The sequence below is a fragment of the Anser cygnoides genome, chromosome 6 (assembly GCF_040182565.1).
Source record: "Anser cygnoides isolate HZ-2024a breed goose chromosome 6, Taihu_goose_T2T_genome, whole genome shotgun sequence".
Taxonomy (NCBI): domain Eukaryota; kingdom Metazoa; phylum Chordata; class Aves; order Anseriformes; family Anatidae; genus Anser; species Anser cygnoides.
The window spans coordinates 21694460-21714723 of record NC_089878.1 but is presented as its reverse complement, the minus strand read 5'-3'; the positions used below and the strand labels follow the sequence as shown (position 1 = coordinate 21714723).

The window sequence follows — 20264 nt, the reverse complement described above, 5'->3', positions numbered from 1 at the left end:
CACTTTGGTCTCCTTTCTTGATAGTGTTAAATATACTCACTTGTGGAAAGAGTGTATCTTTCCTCATTATGTCTTTCATCATGGCTCTAAAATTATAAGGAATTTCTTTTGATTTAATATAGCCTATTTAGCTGTTTTTAAATAGCTCTTATATACCTCTTTATTCTTCGACAAAATGGTTATGCCTCACTTCCCAGATTGAAATACTAAGATCAAAGAGGTGACAAGTCTTGGATTTCAAACAGTAATGGAAAAAATCCAAAGATCTGAATATGTAGCAATAATATCTGTGACTTCAGCTTCAGTTGATGCAACTGTAAAGTAGCCTTTATATTCATTTCTTTCGAGTCCTGCAAAGATTAACAATCTTAGTGCCAACTACTGCCATTTTGCTGGAAGTTTTTGTGAGCTGAGGTAGCTTAGCCCAATTCAGTCAACTAAGTATGCAAATCTGTAATGCCATCTCAAAAAAAGAGAGGTCAAATCATGTCAGGGAATAGAAATATAATTAATTGCATGCTGAAGCATCCAATGTCTAAGTTCTTCAAGATAAAATACGAAACTTTCATCTTTCCAAAAATATTGAACTGGATGCTCATAAAATTCTAGCAATAAATCTATAACATTTAAATGACAGCATGAAAGTCCTAATCATAGCTTTTAAGACATTTATTTTATTTAAAAAATATTTTTGGTGTCATGCCATGAAAATGTCAAATTGGTAAACGTTAAACTTGTTAGAATTTGTAGTATATGAGGCAAAAAAGCTTACTGTTCATTTTTGGTTTTAAGAGTTATCTCGGGTTATCATCAATGCACCCATACTTTACATTGGCATTATTTAGGTTTTGACGGAACGTCACCACAAGAATAGTGCAGGTATTGAGAACATACAACTTTAAAAGACTGCAAGTCGAGAAGTGTACTATATGGTAAATTACATACCTGGAATTCTGGACAGGATAATGCCATGTATCCTACACAACTAGCTATAAAATGTGGAGGCCCCAGTAAGCTTTTAAAGTTGCACCTGGCCAAAAAAAAAAAAAAGTTGTCCTCAGGGTGAACATCATTCGTAAATAAAAGGAAATATCCTGAAGCCAAGAACTTGCTACAAAACATACAAGCAGAATAGTTATTTAATTAAGAAATTATTTGCCAGCTATGTTTTAAGGTAGGAATTAGCAGTGAAAATGAAAGAATGACAATGTTTTGCTTATGGGAGGCACACAATCCCAACCATAGTTAACATGCTTTTTCTTGCTAGAATTAGATTTTTTCTCAGTAAGGTTTAAGGGCTATGTGAGATTTATTATATTTCAGTTAAACACCATATTATTTGTATTCCCTACAGGGCATAAAAATGTTTTTTAATTTCTTGCCTAAACCAAAATCTAAATGTGTCAGTAGAAGCAAGGGAAATCCCCTTAGCCTCTTTGCTTGTGACTGTCACAATGTGGGCTGAGCCGGTGAACTCTTAAAAAGGAAAGGAAGACTCTGGTTAGCACTGGGTCCTCTTTGTGTGCATACAGGTGGAAAATTATGGGTCCAAAAGACACAAAAAAAATGTATTTCTGTGGAGAAGAGCTACTTGTTTAGTAGATTTATTTATAACATAAAAGCTTTCTGAGGATATTTGAAGAATTAGGTGACAAGCTGCAATCACTGGTAGAAGAGAGCGCCTTCAGGATCCACAGCCACCTAGCTTAGTTTTACAAAGGACCATACTGTGTGTCAGAGTCCTTGGTCTCTATTAGAGTTTTTGGAAGGTGTGGCAGACAAGCCTGGAGAAACTGTACAGCTTTCTAATTGGTCTGTCTTTTTTGACTTTGTCATGCTGGGTATTCTCACCAGTAACTGACATTTCACTTGGCCCAGTCCATGGGACATTGCAAATCTTTCTATTACAGAAGTGACAGGAATCCCTCTTTATAAGGAGATTCACGTAGGTCTGAAAGTGGCATGGACCACTGTGATGATGTTGAAAACACAACACCTGCTATCAAAAGCTGCTTTGCCAAAGCATGACAGATGCACAGAAGTATGGGAGGGAAAGGTGTGCGGTGGTGGTGGGAGAAAAGAGTGAATGTGAGTAGGCTGGTGGGTAGGGAAGTGTGTTGGGGTGCAAACAGTCCTCGTCCATACATGTGCAGGTATGCATGAAAACTTGTATGAGGAAATGGTGGGGGGGAGGGTGGAGGAGGAGGGGCATGGGGTGTAAACCAGGGATACATATGCATAGCCTGGAGAGGTGTGGGTGGGTGCCTAGAAGGGGGAGTAAGAATTACTGTGACTCCCCTTTCTCCTTGCCTTTACTGGCCCCTCCTTACGTATGACATCAGTTCTCACAGGAGCTTGCAAACCTACTTCTCCCTCCTTTCCTCACAGAGCGCCCAGCACAGGCAGGACAGCACCACTGCCAGCAAGCCGAGGGCGGCATCCTGCATCTCCGCAGAGCCTCTTGGTTAGGAGCATCAAGGTAAGGACCCCTCTGTCCTCTCTGTGTTCGTGGGCACCACAAATCCTGCCCTAACCAGCAGGAAATGAAAAGCCCTGCAGACCCAGCTGTGCTAGGGACTTTTCTTAGACGCTCAGGTCCTGGCGGGTTTATTCTTGACACTGAGCTGCCCTTTTGCTATGTACTGTGCTGACCTGGAAGAGCTTGCAGGGAGAGGTCAGTGAGGCAGTACTGACTTACCGGTCTGTGAGCTCTGGGTGTGCCTGTGAGCCCAGGACAAACAGCTCAGTCGCTGCAGAAGGAAGAAGTCCTGTCTATAGGTAGCTCTTAATCCTGGGCTCAGCACTCTGGGGCCCCAGGGTTGCACAGTAGGTACATTCATGTCTGGACAGCAACCTCAGGCCATGACTGTTCCTCTGTAGGACGGCTGAGACCCTCAGTGGTAGAGGGTTCCTGAGTAGAGAGAATGGAAAAACTTGAGTTTGCCTCTGTTATTCCTTCTCCTTTCTGTGCCAACCCTGGGCAAAGCAAGTTCAAAAAACATCCCTGTGAAGTTCACTTGGGGTTCACTCTGCATCCACATGGGCACAGCCAAGGTTACGGTTTCTGAGAAGTGCTAGTTTTACAAACGCTACCAGGCAGCAAGAGAGAAAACTGGAATATGTATATGAAATGTCTGCCTCTCAAGTGCTCTAAGTATATGCACTATGCCTGAAAATCACTTCAATATGTCTCTGCTTATTATTTATTACATATTTTGGAGAAGCTCTTACCTAAAGAAAATAAAACCCAGCTCATTTTTAGGGAATATTTGAAAAAACAGCCTATTAAGCAACTTGTCGAAGCAAAACTCAACTTTTATTGTCTGTGTACTGCTGAGCTACTACTGTATTATTATTTATGTTGTTTAGGAAACAGAAACCAAACAAATTATGTTCTTCAGACTCTGGTGGCTTTTGTGGATACTTGAACAACATCAATTTTTAGCAGAAAATCTCAGAGAAGAAAAAAGTTATGGACTGAGAAGACCCAAACCTAAACACATTCTATCAAATACTGTAGAAAAATATCCCAGCCCAAGTGATCAAGGTGAGTATTATCATTTTAAAATAGGTGTTGTTCTTTTCCTTGATTCATTTACTCAGGACTATGTGGCTAACTCACCCTCTAACATACTACTTATAATCAGCCAGACTCACCTCATTCTAGGTTTTCACTTGATTTTTGTACTTCAATCTTTTTGCTCTTTTCCTCTCCCTCCCCTTTTGTGTATTTTATAAGAGGAGATTACTTGTTTTTGCTTTGTTTTGTTTTTTAATATGGTTGGTAGCATGTTATTGTAATTATTTCTTTTGTAACTGCATTTCTATCAGAGTAATACATCAGTAGTTCAGAAAATTATTACTCTCCAGTGTACACCAGTGCAGATCCTGCTCTTGGAATTTTTTATGTCACTATATGTGAGTGTCAGGGATGGAAACCTACCTCTGTAAATCACGTTCCAATGTCTCATTCAATAATACTCATTTTCGTGAGTAAGATCCCTCCCATCTTTCCAGCCCCAATCCTGCTACCCAGCATGAGGACAGATCGAATGTATAAACACCACTGCAACATTCCACATTCCATGACATTACCTCACCTTTAGATTCTTATTCCCAGGGCATCTGCTCTGGAGCAAATTCCTCAGCCTCTATATGCTCTACCTTCACAAGGGTCTCACTCTTGGAATCACAGATGTTTTCTTAAACTTCCACAGCTGAACTCCTGCTTTTGAAGCCTAAAATACACAGAAAGGTAAGGATATAAGGAGATTTAGTATGAAAACACTCCATTCACCTTCCTACCTTTTTATTCTAGATGAAGACTGCATTCTGGAAATTGCTTTTTTACTGGACAGCTCCGAGAGTGCTAAGGATTATAATCACGAACAGCAGAAAAAATTTGTACTGGAAACAGTAGACAGAATGAAAGGTCTGCAGCTTAGTTCTGGACGGACCCTTAGCTGGAGGATGGCCTTACTCCAGTACAGCAGCACTGTTTTCATAGAACAAACTTTCCGTAATTGGAAAGGTCCTGAAGTGTTCAAATCCCACATTGCTCCAATCACCTACATAGGTCATGGTACCTACACAACTTATGCTATTACTAACCTCACACAACTCTACATGACTGAAGGGACTCCAGGTAGCGTGAAACTAGCTGTGCTCTTCACCGATGGAGTCGACCATCCAAGAAACCCAGATATTTTTGCAGCTACAGCTGATGCTAAACACCAAGGAATTGTATTGTTCACAATGGGAATGACCAGAGTGGCTGACGAGGTTAGCAATGCTGCCAAGCTCCGGCTCCTGGCCAGTATCCCAGCATCCAGGTTCGTTTTCAACCTTCAGGACAAAGGAACTGTGGAGAAGGTTCTCAGAGAAATGGTATGTACAGAGAAATATTTACAAATGGCTAGAGGAACGTGAAAAAAACTCTTACTCCCAGTATCTTGAAATGCTTATGCTATTAAAGCATTATAAACTATTTTTACATACTGAAGTAGCCCGCTAATATACACTTATTAATAAAACCATTGTGTCAAAGTGTAGTTTTCCTTTCTCTCCTCTTTGTTCAGGTTGCCAGCCAAAATACTGAACCTGGAACTGAATTAGACTCAAGGAGACCTGTTGTGAAGTTATTTTTATCAGTTTTTTTTCTCCTCTTAAGAAAGGTATTCTAAAGCTCCTTTCTTAAAACAATGAATTTTGACATCCTAATGCTTTCTTCTGTGACAAGCAGGAATGTGACGTTGTATCAAAAAAGATGCAACTCTTGCAGAAGTGAAAATAAATTGTAGACCTTATGTCAATTCAGATCAAATCTGAACTTGATCATAGATGTGAATTTTCATGGAAAACCTACCCCATATTTAAGAGGAAATGTGTAAATTGAGCTTGAAGTTTTGCTTGGGTGCCTCTTTTTTGTGTGTAAGCTTGATTTATAAAAAACATTCCTTGCCAAGTGTGGAGAACAGTGCCATGCTCTAGCCTAGGCTACTATAAATCTGGTGACAGAAGCTGTGGATAAGTCCTGATTTGACCATACATAAAGAAAATATGAGTAACAACCAGGAGACTTTAGTAGTGAAACCAACAGCTGAGTGATCTCATACAGGCCTAGAGCTTGCATACAATCTGGCCTTCCTGCCTGTCCTTCACTTTGACAGCCTGCCATTCTGCACTGGATTCCCTGCATATCACCCTTCCTATCTTCTCTGCTATTACCATTACTATTCTGTAACACAGCAACCACCCCTCAAGTGACTAAGCACACTTTATCAAATCTGTTTTAATGACGTCTGTTTTAAATAATTGTTTTGGCATAATTTTATGTGCATATATGTGGATTTTAGATATTTGTATTACATTGCCATTCCTCACCACGTTTATGTACTCTCAAGGGACCACATCAGTTGTGAAAGGCTGGAGGAATGCATTACATGTGGGTGTTTCAGCTGTACAGATTTTATAAAAAACAACAGACCTAATTTGATGATGACTGTCAAAGAGAAATATGCTGAAAGTCAAATCTTTTCTAAGCTATTACTGTTCACGTTTTGTACACACACAGTTAGGCACAATCAGAAGAGCATCTGATGTTTTCTCAAGTGTAGAATATGTACCATTCACTCATACTAGGGGGCTGCTGCTATTCAGCACTTTGGAAACAGCACAGTCCCTGAGTGTGTTGTTCCCATATACCTAGCTAACTGTTGTTTCAGGTCTGTTTACCACTGTAATTGTAGCAAGCTATGGCTGGACAAAGAGTGGGTGATTTGTGCAGTCAACAACCTATAATAGGAAATGAAATTATTAAAATTACTTTAATGTTTTTCTCATTAATTAAAACTTAATTAATGTTACTTAATATGTTATTTGCTTAATTTAATTAACTGCTGAAAGAATTATTTTTTATATCTATCATTGTTCTTCCTGTAGAGCTGGATTATGACATTAAGTTTCTAATGTTGTTTCCAATATCTGTCCTCATAGAAAGATCTGTCTGAGGAAGCGGTAAGTATTTTTTCCCATACAGCACTCCTGCTTAGTATGTTCCCATAGACATTTACTATTATATTAAACATAAAATTCAAGAAAGCTGTTAGTATGGTGGGTTAGTAATATATGGACTCCAATGGAATTGTCCTCAAGTAAAACTACATGCTTTTGTATTTGCACAACAGAGCTTTAATTTGCTATCCTTAATTCATTTACTTTTTCTCCTTATTCTCAAAGTTGAGAAAGAACAATGTGTGAGTATTAAGGTTAGTGAGAATTTGCTGATATATCTCAGAAAGCCATCCAACAAACTCAGTGGATAAGAAAACATGACATTGAGTTGAATGTGGTGCAGCTCTAGCCCTTAATGACCTTCCTATGATAAAGAGTTAAAGAAAAGGAAGAAATTGGAATAAAGTTCCACCACTGCACTTTTCCAGTTTCTCCACACTGTGTCACCCTGTCTGTAGGCACTGGTAGGTCTGGCTGCCATTTTGTGGTAAAATAAAATTAACTTTTCTTTTAAACATTTTAGTCCTACTTAAGTTATAGTCATCTCAGGGAAAGACCATTCTGATGAGCAGCCCAAGGAAACTTTTATATATTTTAAGTGTTTGTCACCTTGAAGCATTTTAATTTTCACTGTTGTGTAGATTTTTCTCCTTCAAAATAAATAAGTAGCATGCCATTCAGTGTTACCCTTGGAAGACACATTACTAAGCACTGGGATATTTAGACAAGAATGGTGTTTAAGCCCTTCACTACCAGATGCCTCCAAACTGAGTGGATGTTTAAGAAATAATAAAACCAAAAATAAAAACAACATTCTCTATTCTTCTGCCAAAAAATACCCCAGAAGCTGTACACATTCTGTATTATATAACAGATTAAAAAAAAATCACAGATAAAAATCATGTAACTATGTACCACAATATTTGACTGGAGCACATGACCGCAGAGATGAAAGAAAAAGGAAAAATAAAATAAAAAAAATAAAAACTATTACAATGAACAGCATTAACTAGAAAAAAATATCCATCCATTACATCTTTCATTTATAAATCAATCTGGAGATAGACTATAATTTATTCTACATGCAGTGGAATAAAGGTAAAAAGAGTAATAGATGTTTTCTTACTGCATTGTCTTGGCTATCTCTACACAGACTACTAATGAAAACAGACCAATAATCAGAGACACTCATCATACTAATAAACTGACCTTGTGAGGAGTTTGGAGGTAAAGCCATTATCAAGATGACTGAAATTTCAGGAGTAGGAATAATATGGATTTTTGGCTGGAGCACAGAGGCCACATTCTTCGTGACTGGTAAACTGATGGCTAAAAACTTTCTGTAAAACATGTAAATATAACAGGTTTCTGATCATTTCTGGTGCATTCACAGTAGCTATTCAGGAATTTATAAGTAATGTTCAAGTGTTTTTTCTCTCTTTATTAAAACGTACTGATTTGGATTTACTATTTTCATTCAAAGTGTCCACAGGCTGCCATATGTAACTGTGAAAAGGGGGAGAGAGGTCTTCCTGGCCCTGCTGTAAGTAGCTGTCATTTCTCATTTTCTTTTTGTTGAATAATTGATACACAGTACAAAACAAGATTTATTTCATTGTTGGTAGTTTTTAGGAAAGTACCTGAACCCAATTTTTTTTTTGAGAAAAACTGTTGTCTATTGAGCCAGTCTTGCTGCTCCCAGAAATTTAATTTCAAGGCTATGGTAAATACAGAGATGTTTTAAAAGTAAATCTATAGGAAGCAACAGAAATATATAGTCTATATATTGTGAAATAAAATTATGTGACTAACATAAGAATTTTATTTTGTTACTTTCAGGGTAAAAAGGGTCGCACTGGGGATGATGGAGCTCCCGGCCTGAAAGGAGCAAAGGTGATGCAGTTTTCAGATTTGGGGAAAAGATTTGGTAACTTTGTTAATATGGAAATACTAAGCCAATAGTGCCCATGTATTTTCCATCTAATAATTTATTTAAACTTAATCTACCCCTATTCACTATAGTAAAGAAAAAGATTCCTTACAAAAAGTGTCTTACATCTAACATAAAATCATCAGAGAGTAAAAAGGAGTTGGTATGCTTCCTGTACTACACTGAGATACCTATTCAGCTCATCCAGAAAATATTATCTTTTCCTGATTTCACTGATCTTGATGTTGGATTACTCACAGGGAGAGTCGGGTCTTAATGGAATCCCAGGACGAGATGGAATAGAGGTAAAAAAAAAAAAAATACTTTTCCCCTTTTTCTCCAATGAGCTGGGTTGATTTACTTCAAGATAAAAAATGGCACATTAAAAAAAGGCAAAACATTTTTGTTTCAATTCTGGTTTACCAGCTAATGACTCATTAACGCTAAAAAAGCTGAAAACACTATCATTGCTTAAAGAGAGGGAATAACTCCTACCTGTAAGAGTGATCTAGAAATACTCTCTAATAATACATAGTTCATCCTAAAAAGAGAGGAAAGCTTTGATATAATAATCTACGAACATTACAGAAGTTGACACTCTGTCTGCATCTTCATGGGTCAGTTTCAGTTTTCTATTTGGCAAATACGGGTTCCAAAGTGTAACAGTAATGAAAAAGTTGAAAAAAATACATATAGGAGTAAGTACAGTACTAGACCCTTAGTGCCTGACTGAATTCATTCATGTACTAATCGCTCTGCTTTGTTTATTCATATTTATTCAATACATTCTTATTATTTAGTGACTTTTTTCTTGCTTTCTTATTTTAGAACGCTTCTCGCTATGATGGAAATATTAATTCTAGTTGATCTGCTATTACATAATCAAAATCCCAGACAAATGGTGCTTTCTAAGATTTGTACACACATATAAAAACATCTATCATGACCGGTAGAAGTAGTATTTACAGTCATATTGCAATGTTTATGAGAGATCCTGTAACTGTTCATTAGAATCTGAAATGCTGTTCATTTGGGTTATATATCCTTACAAACTGCTTTGCTTTTTTCTTTTTCCTAGGGGAAATCTGGGTATAAAGGAGAGAAGGTATCACTTTTAGTCAAAACTGCTTGTATCAAAATTTGATTATTATTTATTAAGTCTATTGCCATATTTCGAGTGAATACTTGTGATGAACAATGACATCGCTTTACCAGGTGCTGCACAAGCTCTAGTGGAATATGTTTCCCTTCCCCAATGAACTTACATCATGATTGCTGTAATATGTCATGAAAATAATAACATTTAGGTCATGAGTTTTAATTAAGGCACCCAATGAATAAGGATGATGTGCTCTATATACTGTGTATTCTATAAGGGAATAAATATTTATTCCTTTTCCTTTTAAGGGTGAAAGAGGTGAATGTGGAATCCCAGGGATAAAAGGAGACAGAGTAAGTAGCCACAAAATTGTTAGGCTTTCAGGAAACACAAGTAAAATACAGAAGAAAATACAACTCCCGGAATAACAACCATGATGACAGATTTAAGGCAAATATCAATTTTTAAAGCTGAGGGAAATTAGAATGGACAGTTTGAAAAAGTTAAAGTGAGCAAGGATACCACTTTCAGTAATTTTCTCAGTTCCATCTGTATTTTAATGTGGTACTTCTTAAGGCTCAAGCCTAAACCTGCTTGTAACAATGGTAAAACTCTACTTGACTTTAACAGAGACAGGAGAAGTCTTGAAGTAGTAGTCAGGGGGAATGAGAGATGAAAATGAAACAAAGGTTTTTTAACTACAACACCAATCTTTAATATTTGGTGTATAATCACTGTGAATATTTTCAATGAAAAAGAATTTAATCCTGGACTATGAATCCTTGACAATTAACTCTGTTCATTCTTACTCTGTATTCTGATTACCACAGTCCCACAGTCCACTTAAAAGGAGCTGGTGCTGAGCTTCTCTTGACTTTTTTTTTTTTTTTTAGTATTAAGTTATCTAAATCAGATACCTTAATAAAAAGTTACGTAAATGATTTTGACCAAATTTAAATATACAGAAAAGTGTCCATTTTTTTTACTTGCCTTTTAGGGTCCTGAAGGTCCAGTTGGCCCCAGAGGAACAAGAGGACTCCAGGTAAATAAATAAATAAAGAAGAAATGATAAGAACAGAAAAAATGTAAAAATTCAAATGTAAAATGTAAAATTCAAAGCTCTGAAACGATACCAGGCCACAACTTTCACAGAATTCTTGAGCCACTGACCTCATGGCATCCAAAATCTATCTTCTTAAACAGCAGCATTAACAATTTGGAGGAGCAGTCTAGACAACTAAATCACCCTCATACTTTATTTAGTCTCAAATATCACAGCAAATTCAGTTCCATAAAAAATAAAGTAACTAATTTCCCATTCAGTGTCTAACTATTCCATTATCTCACAGAAGTACATGGGAACACTTTATTCTCTTTTCATCCCAATATTCTGGCTGAAAGCCAAGAAGCTTAGCCGATAATACATGCTTCAGTAAATCTTCACAATAGATTACTTTTTATTGTATTGAAGTAGAGGTAGAGCCAAATCATCTCTCCCACGAACCAGAGTAACTGAACCTACACGTGCACCAGACAGCATAGCTTCAGTTCTGAAATGTTTGTAACTTGTATTTTCGTATAGGCTATAGCAAATGAGAGATTGTTTTCCAAATTGCCATTGTTCTGAAACCTTGAAAAATCTCATTAAAACTACACCTGTTTTAATAGGGTCCACCAGGACAAGCTGGAGATCAAGGGCCTGAAGGCCTGCAAGGATCAAAGGCAAGAATTGCATTATTTCTTCTCTTTCTTAACATTAAGAGGCATCTTAACACATCCTCACAACAATAATGCTTTTAATTTTATAGCCCATATCCTTTTTGTAGGGGATGCATCTGAATGTGATATTGCTAGTAAATCATATACTCTTTGTATTCTAAGTTCCTAAGAAAGGTATTAATTTGTTCTTTATGTTGGATTCAGGTCCAAATCAAACTGTTCCTCTCTCATAAACAGTTAAAATATGGCTGCATCACAGAATATTACTTAGCAGCAGTGTAGTATTGCATTTGTTCAGTTTTCAATTTAAAACTATTTTTCCCTAAGTGCCAATCAGGAATTCTGTTAGGGATCTCAAATATAAAGCCTTCTCTTGGAACTATACATTCTCAAGAATTCTATAGTTAAAAATTAGTAATCTCATTGTTTACTGATGCTCAGCAGAAGATATCTGAAAGTCATCAGGATGAGTGCAACTCAGGACATAGTCTTGCAGCAGGCCCTCTGAATGAAGGTGGGCCCCAGAAATCACACGTTTCACTGGAAGATCCAGTCCCCTCTGTAAATATCTTTTCTTCCATTTGTTTCATAAACAGGATTTATGTCTATTAAGTTGTTAAGATTTGCTGGGGGTACTTCTTACTTTCCTCTTTGTAAATTCTGGGTATACCAATAGCGATGACTTCATTCTGTGGTTCTGTAATAACCTGGTATCTTTATCATACTAGTTTAACAGAAGACTCATATATCCCTGAATATTACACACAATTATGGGGACTGTTTTAACTTCATTAAGAGAGATTACAGTTACACTTTGCTTCTCAGACAAACCTTAAGCTGAATACTTCAGCCAAGGCTAAGGGGTTCTCCAGCTACTAAAAATGAGTGTTTCGAGAAAAACTTGAAAACGAATGCTATTACTTATTTTGAAATCAAATATCGCAATACCTGTTAATGCAAAATATACCAGTTTTATATGCTACCTTGCTTTTTCTCTACTTTAGAAAGGACATTATCTCTTTTGATATCTCTTTTGGTATCTCCTTTTGCACCATATTTAGAATGCCTACTGGCTAACAGTGAGTCATACAGCAGTTGGGTGGGAAAAACTCATATCCCACATGAAGCAAAGCATTCTTCCATTTTTGCCTGGTATCACTTTGTACAGGAAAATCTATGCTCTTAATAAAGGGAATTTTGAAGCACTGAAAGAGAGATGAAGTAATGTGTAAGACAATTCCAATGGTCTGAAATTCAGGATGTACAAAAAATAAACTTCAAAAACTGTTCTTTTACAACAAACTGAGTTAAACTAATTTCATTAGACACTGATTTATGTGCAGAATTGTTTCTTTTTCCATTCTTTTGAAAGGGTGAAAGAGGTCTCCCGGGGCCACCAGGCTTACCTGGAGACACTGGAATAGGACTACCAGGCCCAAAGGTACAAGCACTTGTCTTCTTCTGTATTATGTGTATTGTAGGACAAGAACAAAGACTGAGACAGCTGAGATAATACACTTTAAGGTATATGAGACTTCAAACCCCCAGATGGTTATTTTTTTGTGGTACTGGAGATGTATTTTGTATGTTGATCAGAACTGTTTGGGGGAAAAAAAAAAAAAAAAAGAAAAAAAAAGTACATTTGAAGTATGTACTTTAAAGTATTTTTTTTACAATAGTTTTTATGGTTTATGTAAGCCATACTAAGGAGCATATAGCTGAATAAAAATGCATACGTAGCCTTAAACAAAAATTATTCTGTGAAAAACAGGCTTCTTGGTTAGGGTGAGCATAAGGAAAAAAGAAACACTAAGATAGAAATACTGACTTCTTGGAAAAGTACTTTAACTTACATAATGTACAAGGAATATGATGGGAATAATTAATCCTTTAGATTCAACATTATGTTCTCCTAAATGCAGAAATGAGGCTGTCCCCTAATGGCTGTGAAAATGCACCAGTTCAATGTCTGTTGCTTCTTGAACGTTGCGTTAGTTTCAGGTTTTGAGGTGACAGTCAGGTTTTCTCTGCCATTCCTGTATTCTCCTACTTCACATATTTCAGACAGACTGTCTGGTGAGTTGTTATATGCTAGATATACAAATATCTAAATCAATCATTTTCAAAATACATCTTTGTTTGAAGGGTGACATCGGTTTGACAGGAAGACCAGGCCCTGCTGGCCCACCTGGAGTTGGTGAGCCAGGAATTCTGGTATGTCTGTTTTTTATTTGGTGAGGGAGAAGTGGGACTTCACCCTACTAGAAGATAGTGTTTCCCTATTAAAAGAGATATGTGTATGTTAAATGATGCTCTTTTTATTGTCCACTAGTTCTCACTATCATACACACTACATTGTCTGACTTTCAGTTCCCTTAATAAACTGAAAATGTGTCCAATTCCTTAACTTTTCTAAGAATCTTAGTCTCATACTAGCTATGAAAAAATGACACCTTGTGCAAAACCAAATAAATATTTACATAAATCTGTCCCCGATAGATTCAAATCCAAATATGATGACTTTGAAGTTGAATGCTTTTCAGTATCATTAGAACATTAGTACAAGCTTTGAGGGAGAGATTAATTTAAACTACTGACACATTAGAAACTGTCATGAAACAGCCTACATCAAGACATTCAGGTTGTAGAAATGGTACCAGATAACATAATCTGACCATTATTGCCTTTACTAAAGATAACAGAGGAAGAAATTAAAAAATTTTTGACTTCCAGAATTTATAGCAGGTTTGGACCTGAAGGCTTTTCCCTTCCTCTTTCTGATAAAAAAAAGTTCATCTATGTGATAATTCAGAAAATCAGTATGCCAGTTTTATAGTCCCTTTTTTCAAAGTGTCAGACATGACCTTTTGCTGAGCTACTTACAATACAGCAGAAGACTCAATTGTTTAGGGACATGGTTTAGTGGGTGACATTGGTAGTAGGGTGATGGTTGGACCAGATGATCTTGAAGTTCTTTTCCAACCTTGATGATTCTATGATTCTTGTCACCTGGATGAAAGAACTCTGGTACAACCACAAAGTGAATATTGTTCATTTTTTTTCAGAAGTAGCTTTTGCCCATTGACAAGGGAAGATTTGTAACAATTATTTCAAAGGAGGTGCTTCCAAAACAAAGATGGTTTCATCACTCAACTAACTGATCTCAAGCCTGCTTGAAAATACACTTAAAGAGAAGCGAGTTCTTGTTAAAGAGCACACAGCAACAGAGTACTACTAATAAGACCAGTGGTGACAGTCAGTCAGACTTGTGCAGTGATGCTTCATGGGTCTCTTCAATAACAGCACAGAGAAAGAGCTGCTTTGTGGATGAACAGGGGATGTACATCTTTGTTAGCCATGATGTCTGTATTGATATGACATGAGAAATTGATTTTTAAAAGTTTGTGTGTGGTTTTGTGGTTTTTTTTTAATTTATTTGCCACAAAAGACTTTCCTTTTTATGGCTGAATGCAGTGCAGTTAGCTTTACCTAGGAAATAGACTTAGTTCTAAAGCCATATACAGAACCATTTTAAAGTACATTTAGGTTAAGCAGAGCCTAATCTACTGCCATTCTCTGATGTATGTGCAATCTCAAGAAATAGAGAAGAAAAAAAAAAAGCAGATGCAGGAAAACATTGCGAAACAGGCTCAAAATGGAGAGGTTTAGGACCTGCATTTAATGAAAGTTTTTAGTTGTTTTACTTGCCCCTCATGCTCCTATCAGATCTGCTTTCAAAAAGAAAAAATGTGCTGTTATTCTCTTCATCAATTGCCATCAAAACTTTGTATAACTAGATTTTCTTCAGTATCATTGTGCATGGTCTTTACTCTGGTTTTTCCTCTCTTGTAATTACACTGAAACATTAATAATGATTAGTAACTATCTGTGAACCAAACTAAAGTTTAGGGAGTGAAGATGTCAAAAGTGTAAGGAAAATCAATTTCAGCTACATAATCTGTGATTTGTAAGCAACCAGAAAAGTAATACTGTCTGCCTTGTTATTGCTGCAGGCCAGAATGCTTGTCACTGACTCACTGTGAATATCATATTACTGTATTATTTTTAACAGGTTATAACTACACATCAACATCCAAAGACATGCTTATAACCTACAATGACACTGAACATTCTGGTTTTGATTTGAATAATTCTGGACCATTTTAAACTTAAATTAACAGGGGCCTCAAGGACCACAAGGTATTCAAGGAGAACGAGGTTCACCAGGAGAAGGGCTTCCAGGAGCAAAGGTACAGCAGCCAAAGGGTTCTAAGGGCAGAGCAGTGCCATTAAACAAGTGCATGCCAAAACAAGTCCATAGCAGACAAGGGAATCTGAGAAATTTGCTTGTAATTTAATAATAAAATTTGGTATCAATTAATCTACTATAGCGTCAGAGAATTCAGTTGGTTCAAACACAACCTCTAGGCAGAGGTAGACTTTTTGGCCTGTAAAGTTGATATTTAATTGCCCTGACACTTCATTTGCAGGATCTAAGCCTGGAAAGAATTCCAGCTGTCATTTTAAAACAGCCCCTAGCATCTGGCTTTACATAAACTATTATAAAAGTGACTCCTTAAACAAAAAAAATTGTCTTTTTATTGTTGCTTATTTCTAAATCCTTATATGTGGGTATCTTTTCTCTCATGAAAGACAGGTTTCTAAGCTTTATAATACCTCAGCTACTGGCTTATGCATTTTAGCAAAAGGCTGGATTCAGTTTGTGGGAAAAGGAAACTGCTGTTCCTGTTTTGCAGATAAAGCGGAAAGTAATGACAGGCAGTAGCTGCGCTTACAAGGATGGACTCACTAAACCTCCTCCTACTAGCTCCTGTTGCTGTCTGCTGAAAACCAGCTCAGCTTGGGCTGTCACTTGGGCCTTTGGTTACAGCAACAAGTGGCACAGCTTGCACAGGAGCTAAATGGCTTTAGTGAAACAATAGTGTAGATGCTGAGATTCCCTGAGAGTCTCCTAATTTCCAGTGTCTGTCCTGAGACAGATACTCTCTGTGGCCTTCTATGTGACTTTTACCTGATTATTACTGTTTCAAGTGGAACATAATTCTTAACTGTCTCCCTGGGAGTTGCACTGGATGAGTAGTTATTATATAAAAAATGATCCTGAACTAGTAAGATTCACTAGATTGCACAAAATCCTCCTAGAGGGCTTCTTGACACCCAGACCACCCTAAGTATATGTGGTGAATTCTTCCCTTTTAGCATAGTTTTAGCAATGTTATCAGATACAGCCTCAAACCTGGTAACCAGTGAGTTCCTCTCTCCCACACATCTGTGCAATAGGTCCACTCATTTTTATTCACCCACCAAGGCAATTTTGGTTGAGAAAACAATAAAAAAGTATTTCACAGATGCAGGCCCCAATTGTCCCTTTTCTAAAAACCAATTTTACAATTTTTGCTTAGCTGACTGCAGTCAGCTGGATTTAAATTTGACTGCTGCTAGCAACGTTATCTCTTCAAACACCCAGTATATATTTTATGATGAATTATATAAATTATCTAGTCTCACTTTGATGGCTTGTATTTATTTAGCAGATCTTATCCATGAAAAGAAAAAAGAATTTGAAGGAAGTATATTTAGAAATCACTGCATTGATGCTGAAATACCAATACATGTGGGAAGAAACATGTCAACTAATAAGTTGTGCAGAGGAGCAATGCACAAGTATGGAATAATGCATAGTCTAACTGAAACTGTTGAACAATTGAAAATTGTATAAACAATTATACAATTGAAATTGTATAAACAGAGTCTACACATATCTCTAATCCTGTTTATGGCTGCCAAGTATGTCAGCTGTACAGTTTTAAATGCCTTTAAAGCAGGTGATTTGTTAATCTAAGACAAATTGTACAGTTGCTTTCTTTCAGCAGAACTTTTTTGCTAGAAGTTCACAATTCAGCAAAATGAAAGCAAGTGTTCTAAACCATCAGGAGTAAGGAATGTTCCTTTTAAGAGGAATCCACATGACTGTTTTCAGTCAAAGGTGAAGTGATGGAACTGGTTAGTAGGGAGACAAAAAGCCTGTCGGGGGCATATAACTTCATTGGCTTGGGTGATTCTGTGACAATTTGCATAAGCTAACTACCAGTCTTTACTTGTTTTATTAATTGAAATACAAGAAAGCACAATATTCTTCTCCATGTTAGTATAACCTGCATTTTCACCAAGACCACTGTATTGTAAATAAACATTTAGGCCAATGACATTTACAAATACACCTCTACAAACAAGACAGTTTGACCTGGTCTTTATTCTGGCAAAATTCTTACTGAGAGACAGATCCTCATTACAACACTTTAACCCATGAGACAAATAAGCAGAATTCAGCCTTCAGTTAGTCTCGGAACTTAGCCCTGCTGACACATAAATCAGTTATGGTTTTGTCATTGATTTGAGGGGAAGCAGGACAGGACCCAAAACAATCAAAGTGGGCAGAAAGATAAAAAGAAGTTTGTTCAGCATTTTCATCAGCAATTTCAAATTGCAGAGCAAGCCCATTTGTGAAGACCTCTTTGGTATCCTGGAAAGCAGAACCAGGCACTGCTTTCTGGTTCTTCTCATTTTGGTTTTCATGATAACAGAGCAAACAGTGTCTCTAGTTACTTCAGAGAGAACAGCTGTGTGTTTCTATAGTTAACACTGCATTATTTTTTTCTTGTAGGGAGACCGTGGTTTTGATGGACCAAAAGGCCCTCGTGGACTTCCAGGCATCAGCATAAAAGGTGAAAAGGTGAGCAGTAAATATACCAGGGGATTAGCAAAGTGACAATAAATCTACATAGTACAGGGTTGACATTCACTATAAAAGGTGTAATGAGGCAAGGCACCCACAAAAGACCCTACACAATAAGGTATCTTGTAGACATTTATGCCCAAGAAATTCTATGAACCTATTTGAACATCTCTTTATATTAGAATAGGAAATTTTACAAAAATCATCTGATTCTGTGCGAAAATCAAGGTTTAGAACTGGAAAAATAGACTAGCACTTGTTTGCAACAATGGAACCAGCAGGGAATAAATGCATATATGAAAGATATAAGGTCAGATCCCCAGCTTCATTGACTTATGAAGTGGTTAAGTCAACATGCACTAGCACAAGAGATATGCCAGATTGTTTCTGTATTTTTATACGGCTGTTTAACTGCACTTCATTTGCCAGGGTGAATTTGGTCCTCCTGGTTTACCTGGGCCAATAGGATTACCTGGAATCGGAATTCAAGGAGAGAAGGTGTGGTTTTCACTTTCCCCTCACCCGACAGTTAAATGTCTAGTAACAGAATATACTTTATTTTTAATAATGAATTATATAATCTTTTCAGGGAGTGGAGGGCCCAAAAGGACCACCCGGCTCCAGAGGGCTACCAGGACAGGGACTACCTGGACCAAAGGTTAGAGAATTTTCTGTAGTACAAGTTCCTGTGCTGTTTTTACTGTTAAGTTTTTTGATTAAGAAGTGGTCTGTCTCTATCCTTATGCTTGTTAAAGTGCTGAACACCAATCTAAAAATTGACTTATTGCAGGAAATTTTTTTCCATTTCAAGAGCATCTTTTATTCTCAGTGCAGTTCCTTATTCCAGAAAAATACATGTATACCTTACAGATTAGCTGCCTTCCATGTTAATTCTGCTGCCTGTTGCCTCATCTGACTTTGTGAATTTACTGTATCTAGCAGTTAAGAATGTTAAGGTTAAGAATGTTAAGCAGTTAAGAATGGTCCAAGGTGTAATGAAGATTACCACTGCTGAAGGAAAACTGTCAAAATAATTTAGCCTTGACTGATTAGCACAAGCCAGAACTGTAAATAAAAGAAGTCAACCTTCAAGCGTTTGGAATGCAGATTTAAAGTGATTTCTGAAAAGAGGTGTCAGATGAAGTTCTGAATGCCTTCAGGCATGGTCTAAAGTAACTAGAAGTGTAAGTGGGTCAAAGGTCCATACCAGGTAAAGTATTTTGGAGCATCAGAGATCACCTCTTACATTTGAAGTGATTACAGGACATGCTTTACTACCGGTATAAAGAAAGAGAAGGGCAAACTGTTTATGGAAGTTAGCTTTGCAGCTGAAATTTTGGTGTGAAACATTCACAGGGACATAAAATTATAGATTTACAGCATTAATCGTTTCCACCAACAACTTTTCGGTGACAGCTCAAAATATACTTAGGGACCTGGAGATTATCAGTCTTTGTGACCAAGGGTTTAAGACATTATACTAAAGGTAATATCTTTATTTAATCTTTCCTTAAATATAACCAACCAAAAATTTGCTTTTCTATTTCTCCATGACAAAGCTCTTAATAATAATTTCTACTTAAGGGCGAACAAGGCTTGCCAGGAGAAACTGGAGTGCCAGGAGAAAGAGGTGTTGGAGAACCTGGTTCTAAGGTACATTGTTAATAGAGGAATTGTTTTATTTATTTATTTGGATTTGAAAAATTGTGGGTTTTGAGTGTCCTTTCTGTAGGCACTTGAAAATAGGTTTAGAGATGAACCTTAGGCTTTTAGTCTTTATAATTTTCAACATAGACTTTCAGTAACCTCCAGAAATTGAAACATTTAATATACACTAGTTCTGCACAAAAGTAGGAATATTTATTGTGACTGAAACTTTTGATGTACCTAGCCCATGTTCAGATCAGTGTGGCACACACCTCACCTGCACGTTTGTCCAGACAATGATCCAAAATATTAAACATCTGTCAGAAATGGCAGTCCCCAGCATAAACTAAACTACAACCTGAGCTGGTGAAAAAAGCACAGAACAGTGGTTATTGTACTGTTCCTTCCCTCTTCACACAAAATGATACGGTGTAAACAGAGCCACAGCTACACCCTCACACATTTGTACGGGAAGCAAGCTGTGCTATTAGACAGAAGAAGCATTTGCTTGGAACAGAGAGGAAGCTGTAACCAGATTATCTCAGTGCTGAAGTGACCAAGATATTAACCAGTCCCTATGTCACTAACAGCCAGATTAA

General features: G+C 37.0%; 1 protein-coding gene and 1 long non-coding RNA gene across 4 annotated transcripts in view; one reads left to right on the top strand and one right to left on the bottom strand.

Annotated features, from left to right (window-relative positions):
• LOC106029972 (collagen alpha-1(XXVIII) chain-like) overlaps positions 1-20264 on the top strand; it is a 40117-nt gene that overhangs the window by 3243 nt on the left and 16610 nt on the right. The window contains exons 2-19 of one of the 3 annotated variants that reach the window (XM_048061362.2): positions 2389-2479; positions 3370-3547; positions 4319-4887; positions 6496-6516; positions 7997-8056; positions 8353-8406; positions 8704-8748; positions 9522-9548; positions 9851-9895; positions 10540-10584; positions 11211-11264; positions 12634-12702; positions 13407-13475; positions 15443-15511; positions 17947-18015; positions 18448-18516; positions 18608-18676; positions 19603-19671. In XM_048061362.2, the coding sequence (XP_047917319.2) occupies positions 3391-3547; positions 4319-4887; positions 6496-6516; positions 7997-8056; positions 8353-8406; positions 8704-8748; positions 9522-9548; positions 9851-9895; positions 10540-10584; positions 11211-11264; positions 12634-12702; positions 13407-13475; positions 15443-15511; positions 17947-18015; positions 18448-18516; positions 18608-18676; positions 19603-19671 (1560 nt within the window). In that variant the 5' untranslated portion in view covers positions 2389-2479; positions 3370-3390. Of the gene's footprint in view, positions 1-1441; positions 2480-3369; positions 3548-4318; positions 4888-6495; positions 6517-7996; positions 8057-8352; positions 8407-8703; positions 8749-9521; positions 9549-9850; positions 9896-10539; positions 10585-11210; positions 11265-12633; positions 12703-13406; positions 13476-15442; positions 15512-17946; positions 18016-18447; positions 18517-18607; positions 18677-19602; positions 19672-20264 lie in introns of those variants that run through there. The other 2 variants (XR_007162412.2, XM_048061361.2) reach the window with 2 other exon arrangements.
• LOC136791108 (uncharacterized) lies at positions 943-7990 on the bottom strand. The gene is made up of 4 exons (XR_010832388.1): positions 7723-7990; positions 4101-4238; positions 2699-2911; positions 943-1030 (listed from the first exon to the last, which is right to left on the bottom strand). It is a non-coding gene; the product is annotated as an uncharacterized lncRNA (long non-coding RNA).